This window comes from Sinocyclocheilus anshuiensis, unplaced genomic scaffold (assembly GCF_001515605.1).
Source record: "Sinocyclocheilus anshuiensis isolate Anshui unplaced genomic scaffold, SAMN03320099.WGS_v1.1 scaffold1371, whole genome shotgun sequence".
NCBI classification, from domain to species: Eukaryota; Metazoa; Chordata; class Actinopteri; order Cypriniformes; family Cyprinidae; genus Sinocyclocheilus; species Sinocyclocheilus anshuiensis.
The window spans coordinates 432,716-442,997 of record NW_015539833.1 but is presented as its reverse complement, the minus strand read 5'-3'; the positions used below and the strand labels follow the sequence as shown (position 1 = coordinate 442,997).

Below are 10,282 nucleotides of genomic sequence, written 5' to 3'. Positions count from 1 at the left end.
GTGTCCAACATTGACAACCTGGGCGCCACGGTGGACCTGCACATCTTGAACCACCTGATGAACCAGCCCAGTGACAAACGCTGCGAATTTGTCATGGAGGTCACGGATAAGACACGAGCTGACGTGAAGGTGAGTGGGGTTACCATGCAGACGTATAGCTCCTGTCATTCTGTGGAACACAAAACAAAAGCAGCATGAACGTTCTTCAGAATTTCTTGTTGAATGAGTTCAGATTGATTTCAAATGAATTGAGGGTTAATAGATTACCATTTTTGGTTGAAAAGGTCCTCCAAAGACCCTGATATACTGAAGAACAGACTGGTGTGATGTCATTTTGAACAAAATCAGGCCAAAACAAAGTTTGTTGGGAGTTCGGGTCGGGAGTTTGAAAAAGCTTGCCAAAGCGGACTTTTCCAAAAAGCTTGCACCAGCTGGTAAACCCCTTCAAACTACCACTGGTTCAAGCGATTATGTAATCAGTAGTTGTGCTCTGGAGTTCTTGCATTCTTTGAGGTCAGAAGTCTGTGAATAAAAACATGAACACACTGGAGAGCTGATTTATAGTAGAAATTGAAGTTGTAATTCTAATTGAAAGCAACACACACAGTTTTCTTTAATATTGTAAAGCTGCTTGCTTCAAAGCAGAAGTGGCCAAACTATTTAATACGAAGGGCCAAAAATCTAACTTGAAGATCCAAAATGAAATTGGTTATATCCAACGTTATATATCCAACTATATAATATTAAAATGTATTACATTTAATATTTTTAATTAAACAAAAATTTAAACAGTTTAATTTATTACATTTAAATGTTTAAATTTAAATAAATGTAAATATTTTTTAAACCAAATTCACTTGATGTATTGTTTTTTACATTTCAGTGCAGAAAAAAAAAAAAAGTGAAAACAAAAAGTATAAATTAGAAATGAAGATATGCTGTGATGGCATGTTTTTTTTTTCTTCTATTTTTTGTGATATGGCATGATAACAGGTCAAATCAAAGGTCATCATGGGCCAATTTTGGGCATCTCTTGTTTTCTCACCGGTGTCCTTTTCGTTGTGTGTTTTTGTTATTGAGAGGAAAGCGTGCAGCACATATTTACACATTCATCTAAATGCCGCTCTCATCGGCGTGGGTTATCGAGATGTTGGCTAACAGTAAACCACTGCTCATGGATTTCAACCCTGAAAGTAAAGAGCGAGTATATCTGGGCTTTAAAGCTGATTGGCTAATGCCAGTCATCCGTTGTTGTTTGTCTCAGGGTGGCACGCTGACACAGTACGACGGTAAACTCAGGCTGCTGGAGATCGCACAGGTGCCCAAAGCTCACGTTGACGAGTTTAAATCAGTCACCAAGTTCAAGATCTTCAACACCAACAACTTGTGGATCAGCCTGCCGGCCATTAAAAGGCTTCACGTGAAGAACGCCATGGACATGGAGATCATTGTTAACCCTAAGGTGACCATCATGCCTTCTCCATTACAGAGAGCAACGCTTGTGTAGAGGTTTGTGTGTGAAACAGGCTTCTGTTCTGTTCTCAGACTCTCGACGGCGGTCTGAACGTCATCCAGCTGGAGACGGCTGTGGGCGCTGCCATGAAGAGCTTCGACAACGTGCTCGGCATCAACGTGCCCCGCAGCCGCTTCCTGCCCGTCAAAACCACCTCGGACCTCCTGCTGGTCATGTCCAACCTGTACAGCATGAACGCGGGCTCTCTGACCATGAGCCCCAAGAGAGAGTTTCCCACAACACCTCACGTCAAACTGGGCAGCTCCTTCACTAAAGTAAGGTTCACTAAGGACTTTTACACTGTGCTGCTTATTCCGCCCACTTAGACAGGAAGAGAGAGCTTGACTTTAATGTAAAGCACTCAGTACCTTAATAATATACTGTGAGAGGCAATTTATATAATATATTTAAAATGTATACATTTTATTTACAACATCAAAGAAATTAGTGTAAAAGTTCAAATGTTGTTAAAGTTGCTTCCTATATGTAATTCAGTTAAAGAAACCTTAAATTAGCTGTTTAGTAATATTTAAATAATATTGATAATAAAATATTTAATTTTGTATATTATATTAATTTACAATATCAAAGAAATGAGCAGAAAATGGTTTTGAAGTTATTTTACAGATGTAATTCAGTTAAAAACTACTGTCTTTAAGGCCAGAAACATTGAATCAACTTAGTTATTAAATGTTTAAAATTATTTGTAGTAATTAAATATTTTTTATATTTAAAATGTTTATTATATTATGTTTAAAACATCATGAAATAAGTGTAAAAAATAAAATGTTAATCAAGTTAGTCGTTTTCTAGACATAATGCAATTAAAGAAACCGCTGTTCAGTAATTAAATACTTTAAAATTATTTATTTTATTAATGAAATCTTCTTTTATTTTATATTGTTGTATTTAAAACATCAAAGAAATTACCAAAAATGTTAATAAAGCCAAAGTTATTGTACAGACATAATTTAAAGGCTACTGCGTCTTTAAAGCCAGAAACATTCAATTAGATTTTCCATAAATACTTTTAAATTATTTATTTTTAATTATAAAATATTCAATATATTTAATATGCTTATATTATTTTAATTAAAACCTCAAAGAAATGGCTGAAAATGTTAAAGTTCGTTATTTCACAGACAAAATTCAGTTAAAGCTACCATGTCTGTAAGGCCCGAAACATTAAAAAAATCTGTACAGTAACTGAGTCCTTTTAAATTATTTACAATATTTTATATATTTAATGTTTATATTATTATTATTAAAGAAATTAGTAGAAAATGTTAAAATTCTTTTAAAAAATTACGGACATTTAATAGCTTCGTTAAAGTGTTTTTAAAAGTGTCTTGAAGGCCTAAAACATTGAATTACCTGTTCACTAATTAACTTTTTTAATTAATTATATGCAGTTTTTGAATAATCTTTCTATTGTTGTCTTTTTATTTCTAGGTTCGAGACTTCCTGAAAAGGTTTGAGAGCATCCCAGACATGCTGGAACTGGATCACCTGACTGTTTCAGGAGACGTTACCTTCGGAAAACAAGTCACACTCAAGGTACGGATGTCTGACATTTGTGAGAGTTTGCACACATTGTGTGTACATATTGTGACTCGTTGTTTCTGTACAACAGGGAACGGTTATCATTATTGCTAATCATGGAGACAGAATCGACATCCCGGCCGGAGCGATACTAGAGAACAAGATCGTTTCAGGAAACCTGCGCATCCTGGACCACTGAGGCCGTTACAACCGAACCACAACCGTGTGTGTGTGTGTGTGGAAACGTGTCCATCTGATTAGCATTAAATGCCTGTATGAAAACAATCAGAATTTACTGTAAATGCTTTTGACAGTGAATTTTACAAAGGGCTGTATAATGGTTTTTAACAGACTGGTTTTGCTGCTATGTAGCTCACTCAATAAAACACTGAAGACAAGTGTAAGAAATGGCAGAGGATGGAAACAGGAGACGACGCTTTAAAAACGAAATTAAAGTGTTTTTGATCTTCAAAATGTTGCTTTTTTTTGTAATCTACCAAATAACTCAAGTGAGCATAAAAGCATTAGAATTATCATTCTATTAATGACATTTATATCATAAATATTAGGTAACTTTTATTGTACAGTGTCCTTGTTACACGTACTTACTGCATGTAATGTTTACTAACAATTAATTATGCGTAATTACATGCGACTAACCCTCATCCTAACCCTAACCATATAGTAAGGATATGTAGTTAATTAATATTACTCAGTACTTTAATGTATAATTACTCTGTAACAAGGACATGGTAAAATAAAGTGTAACCAAATTATAAATATATATATATATGATCATTTTAAATATTACATTTTTAAACATGCACAAATGAATCAAATTGTTGCCCAGTGGCTCGCTGCAAAATTTGACATTAAATATTCTTAAATTGCCATTATTACATTCTAAATTATACTAATATTCTAAAAATGTTTTATTTGGATTATCAATATAATTTTAAATTTGTTTTTTAACATTTCAAATACAAATAAATAAAATTTGCTCACTGCAAACATTTCAAAATTGGCCAGTAATGTATAATATATTGCCAATAATATATTGAATTCTTAAACATTAACTTCTAAATTATATTCAGATCATAAAAGTATATTTTATTTTTACATTTTATAAATATGCTGCACAATTTCAAATATTTTTAAACTGTTTTTAAAAACAACATCCCAATCTTTCTATCAATCACTTTACAAATGAATCAAATTGTTTCCCAATTGCTCACTGCAAACATTTAACATTATTAAAGACACAGCAGACTTGAAAAACATTTGTACATGGAGCAATATCATGACTTCAGTACTAGTGGAAAACATTTAGGAAGACATTCACATACCGTCTCAACTCATGCCCCCTAGTGCCTGTAAATGGAAAAAACATAAGGAGTGCTGGTCAATCCAAATACAAATGCAGTCTGAATGGTTTATAATCAGGAGATCAAACAATACATTCTTTAATCGTTCATTTATCATCGGTAGCCTTAAGTGTTATTTGATTGACCCGGCCCACAGGATTCACTTTATCTGGATACATGAAGCAAAAACAAATCGAGGAACAAATGCATCTGCATCTAGTGCACACAAACGCCAAGTGCTTTATCATTCACACAGCAATCAAGGTGCTGAATTAAAGGAAAATGCTTCTTGGCTTTGTAGGAAAATCTTTCGTCTCGCTTTGCTGTCCACATCGTCTCGAGCTCTGGCCATCATAATTCAGTCAAAGAAAATCACAACCTGAGCTCCAACAACTCGCAAAGTCGTAGAAAAGGCAAAATAATACAAATCCCTCCAAGATTTGTATTCCATGTCTTTAGTAAAAAACATTTGACGTCCTCCTTGCATAGTGCGTGTCGGTGTCATACAGCTGTTGTGTCTCCGTACTGTCTGTTCCAGCGGACGTACTGATCCAGCGTTTGAGGACTCACGCTCCGCTTTATCCTCTTGAGCGAATCCTCAAAATCAGAGAAACAGATGTCCCTCATCTGAACAGGAAAAAGACAGGAACGTGAGGGAGAAACACTACATGCTACATTCAAGTTTATTTGTATAGTGCTTTTACGATACAAATCGTTGCAAAGCAACTTTACAGAAAATTAAGTTTCTACAATATTTAGTACACGGTATGTTTAAAAATAGAACGTGAATTTATTTTTTAAAATAGTCTGTGAAAGAGAACACTGTATAAATAAGTGGCATTTCTTAGAAGTGTTTTCATATTTTTAATCCAATTTTTGTATGAAAACGTTTGCTGTTGCAAAATGAAAATCTCATTTAGTGAAGATTTCTAAAAACAGAAATATAGAAAAACCTAATTTCTCTACCTCACTGGCTGGAATGTTCCTCACTTGTTCAGGCCTCAGTTCTGTGTTGAGAAAGAACAGGACACAATTATCTAGCAAGAAGTCCACCTCTTGACCAAATGTGACCCTGGACCACAAAACTAGTCTTAAGTTTAAATTTTTCGAAATTGAGATTTATACATCACCTGAAAGCTGAATAAATAAGCTTTCCATTGATGTATGGTTTGTTAGGATAGGATTTGAAAACTATATGAAAATCTGGAATCTGAGGGTGCAAAAAAAATCAAAATATTGAGAAAATCGTCTTTAAAGTTGTCCAAATTAAGTTCTTAGCAATGCATATTATTACTAATCAAAAATTAAGTTTTGATATATTTACAGTAGGAAATTTACTAAATATGTTCTTGGAACATGAGCTTTACTTAATATCCTAATGATTTTTGGCATAAAAGAAAAATCAACAATTTTGACCCATACAATGTATTTTTGGCTATTGCTACAAATATACCCCAGCGACTTAAGACTGGTTTTGTGCTCCAGGGTCACAAATGTCATGGTATATTTTAATACAATATTTGCATGTCGAATGAATGTACCCCGTATAGGACCAAGAGCAGCGTCTTTAGCCAGTGAGGTCAGATCACTGCCGGAGTAACCCTCAGTCATCCTGAAAACACACCGGACAATATAAAATTACCCAGCATTAAGAGCCATTAGTCTCATTTGCATACTCTACCGAAATATGAAGCTGTGTTTCACCTGGCTAACTGACTCAGCTCTTTCTGAGATAAAGCGTTTCTGTGTTTGCCGAGGAGGTTCTTGAGCAGCTTCAAACGAGTCTGAAACACACACACACACAGTCAACTAGTGTTTGTGTTCATGGCTAATTAACTGTAAAACCAAAACAAGGAAAATTAAATTCAAATGACTGCTGTATAACACATTTAATTTTTCAGTGAATTTCTCATAAATTTACGGAAAAATATCAATGCATTACATTTAGTCATTTAACATGTGCTTTTATTCAAAGCGACTTACAAATGAGGACAAAAGCAGCAATTAAACCAACAAAAGAGCAACAATATGTAAGTGCTGTGACAAGTCTCGGTTAGTCTAACGCAGTACATGTACCAAGGGTTGTTTTTTTTTATAAATAAAAGGAAAACAAGTCTACGGAATATAAAAAGAATAGAGAACACTAATGTTAGAGGGTCATTTTTTTTAAATAAATTCAAAGAAAACAAGTTGAAAGAATATAAAAAAAGAGGATACTAGTTCATTGTTATTAATTATCAATATTAATATATAATATTAATAATCAACAAGTGAAAAAAATGAAATTGAATTATTACCACTACCGTTCAAAAATCTGGGTCCCAGATCAGTACCTTATTTATTGGAAGAAATAATACTTTTATTCATCAAAAATGCATTAAATTGATATGTAAAGACATTTATAACGTTAACAAGGATTTCTATTTCACATAAATGCTTTTTTTCTGTTTTGTTTTTTACTTTCTATTCAACAAAATGCTGAAAATGTAGCTTTTCCATCACAGGAAAAAATTACATTTTAAAATATATTCAAACATAAAACAGTTATTTTCAATTGTAATAACATTTCACAATATTACAGTTTTTACTGTATTTCTGAGCAAATATATGAGTTTTGAACAGTAGTGTAATGTGTACATATTTAATTGTGTTTAATAAAGTGCCTTCCATATTAAGAACCATCGCAAAATACTGTTGTCCACACACACACACACACAAGGAGCGTCAGTCACCCGTGATTGGAAATTGTGAATTTTCAGATAAAACACACACACTTACTCCATCAAACTCGATGAGGAACTCGGTTTTGAGTCTTCTGCTGGCATCATGCTCGCCCTCTCGCCTCTCACAGAGCAGACTGTCAATCTCATCTGCACCAAAATCACCATTAATCACGCATTTAAAGAAACAAACGAATGAGTCCGACTGACAGTTCTCACCGATGAAGATGATTGACGGCTGCAGTTCCCTAGCAACCGCAAACAAAGCTCGAACCAGTTTCTCGCCCTCTCCCACCTGAACACACACACACACACCACAACATGAATACGTTTTTAAGCCACAATCAAAGGGAGCATAACACACAGGTCTGAGTGGCTTATTGCCTTCATAAATGGCAGCAACCACAATATGATACATAAAATAATATTCACACACCACTAAGCAGTATTTATTAAAAAAAGTGATATTCAGCAAGCACAAAAACACAGGGAACTCTAGATCAAATTTAAAGCCATAAGAAAAAAAACAGCAAAACTACAGAAGTCGCAGTACTCGAGATTCAAACAAACAGCCATACGGTTGGGAAGCCTGCTGCTTAACCAATGTGACACAAGCTTGTTATGATGCAGGGGAGAGATTTTGCATGATAAAAAAATTAAAGATAAGTCCAATGCTAAACTGAAAGAACACATGAAAAAAAGAGACCGATGTTTACAGCCAACCTTCCGTCCAGACGCTCATTTATCATGGTGTGCCATGTAGAGGACACACAATTACCCTAATGCCAAGGAGAGCTTTCAGTGTGAGAATGAACACACAGATTGTGGCATCTTCGAATAATCATTGATTATTATGGTGAATGACATCAAGTTGACCCTTCCAATATGGCAGACGGCTTACGTATAGTGGCCCATAGAAACAGTCGCTAATGAGGGATCTATGTATACATAGATTAAATATTTAAAATTAGATTAAATATTTAAAATCAGAATCAAATCTCGCCAAAGTTTCGGTGCTGCCCTAGTTGTTTGTTATTGACGTTTTAATCAGGTTATTCTCTTTCACTTGTCCCGTATTCACAAGTTATGAGCAAAAAGAGCTATTTTTCAGATTTCAAGACCTGTAGATGTGGCGGTCACCAAATTTGGCAGGTACCCTCAGATTATGGTGCTAAAGAAGCGTGCAATGTTTCATTCTAGATTCAAACACCCAACCTTTTGATTGGAAAGCCAAGTAACTCATGATGCGCCACATAGAGCCAATGATTGTGCTGAGGAGAGATTCAAAGTGAGAATATGAAATATTTTTTACATGCTAAAAATAAATAAATAGTGCCATGCTGAACTAAAAAGAATGCATGAAAACAAGAGGTAAACATGTTGATGGCATATCAGAAATCATTTAGACACTACTCGTGGGAATCGAACCCGCAAACCTCAGGTGCTCGCCGCATATCATGGTGTGCCACAAGGTGGACCAAGTTTTCCTGATGTTGAGGAGAGATTAAAGGTGAGAACGAATACAAATATTTTTTTTTTTGAGTTCTAAAAAATTAGTGCAATGCTGTCCTGAAAGAATACATGAGAACAAGTGCAATATAATGTCCATGGCATTTCAGAAACCATTTAGACATTCTAACTCTCTGGAATCAAACCCAGGGCCGTTTGGTTGGGTGCTTGTTGCTTTTCACAGCACCGCATGGAAGCCAGATTAGTTCGATAGCAAGAAGAGCTTCCAAGGTGAAAAAGCACACACAAAAGCATACACTAGCATGTTAACAGATTAGCAACACAACACCAAGAAAATATTTTTGGACAATTATTTCAAAAGTTATAGACTTTTTGGGGGCAAAAGAATCTTTGAAACACTAGGTGGCGCTCTCTTCAAACTTCTCCAGTAACTACAGGATGTGCTGTCAATGATCCATACAAGTGATGACAAGATATTGATAATCACAACAAATTTCAAAATGGCGGACAGGACATTCATCCAATCCTGGAAAAGTATTTGATAGATTCGGCACGACTCAAAGAAAAATAGCCATTTTTCAGATTTCAAGGTGTGGCTGTCACCAAATTTGGCAAGTACCCTCAGATCATGGTGCTAAAGAAGCGTGCAATGTTTCATTTTAATAAACTGAAATGTCACTGTCTCATCCAATTTTGGGTCAACATTGCTAACTTTGCGTAGGATGAATAAGAAGAAAACTAACAAACGCTAGAGGGGCTACACACCATTGGTGCTTGGCCCCTAATTAGGCTAACTTTAGACCATCTCTAGGCAACATCTCATGAATACTCACATATTTGGAGGTGAGACTGGCAGCACTGATGTTGAAAAACGTAGCGTTAGATTCCATTGCAACAGCTTTCGCCTGTAAGGAAATTGAAAAGCTCAAATTCTGTTCTGTTCTTATGGTATATAAATAAAAATGCATCTAAAAAGAGGCTTTTTTGTGCTTTACCAGCATGGTCTTCCCATTTCCAGGGGGGCCGAAGAGCAGGAGTCCTCTAGCAGGAGCCCTGAGACCAGTAAACAGCTGAGAAGATCAACATAAATATCTTCATAAATGTAAAAATACAATTTGTTCTATAATATTAGCAGTACAGAGTACCAATACTGTAGAATGTAAACAGACAGGAACAAAAAAGATTTCTAGGGATGAATTAACCACCATGAGATGACTAAATACAAAACTGTGATTTACAGTACAGTAATCTGGAGCTAAGTGACATGCTCAGTGGTTTTAATGCAGCGTACATGAATCATCTCTTTGAACCAAAAAACAAAACAAAAACCTTTTGGTTACCAGCCCAACAGTGAATCAAACCCCAGCCCTGCATCAAACCCCCATAGATTAAGAAAAGAAAAAGAGTTTTCTTATGTTTCAACTGGTCCACGATCTTTAGGCTACACCAGCTGAGACAATACAGATGTTTACAGATGTGGAGAGACAAACCTCTGGACGAAGAGCAGGCAGGATAACAATTTCCTGCAGAGCCTGTTTTGCCAAATCCTGCCCTGCTATGTCATCAAACTGCACCGCAGCCCCGCTGAAACAAACACAACCACAGAAATCATCAGCTTCCATGTTATAATTCCAGTCTTTTTTATAGTATCTCAAAACATATATTATAAATAT

General features: G+C 35.3%; 1 protein-coding gene and 1 pseudogene across 1 annotated transcript in view; one reads left to right on the top strand and one right to left on the bottom strand.

The window, feature by feature from the left end:
- LOC107684267 (UTP--glucose-1-phosphate uridylyltransferase-like) overlaps positions 1-3,468 on the top strand; it is a 12,604-nt gene extending 9,136 nt beyond the window's left edge. Inside the window, exons 7-11 of the mRNA XM_016480494.1 lie at positions 1-129; positions 1,265-1,462; positions 1,546-1,788; positions 2,966-3,070; positions 3,147-3,468. The exon at positions 1-129 is cut by the window's left edge and continues 33 nt beyond it. Of these exons, the coding sequence (XP_016335980.1) occupies positions 1-129; positions 1,265-1,462; positions 1,546-1,788; positions 2,966-3,070; positions 3,147-3,254 (783 nt within the window). The 3' untranslated portion in view covers positions 3,255-3,468. The remainder of the gene's footprint in view (positions 130-1,264; positions 1,463-1,545; positions 1,789-2,965; positions 3,071-3,146) is intronic.
- A 634-nt stretch (positions 3,469-4,102) lies between these two features.
- The window catches only part of LOC107684301 (spastin-like), a 10,317-nt pseudogene continuing 4,137 nt past the window's right edge, over positions 4,103-10,282 (bottom strand).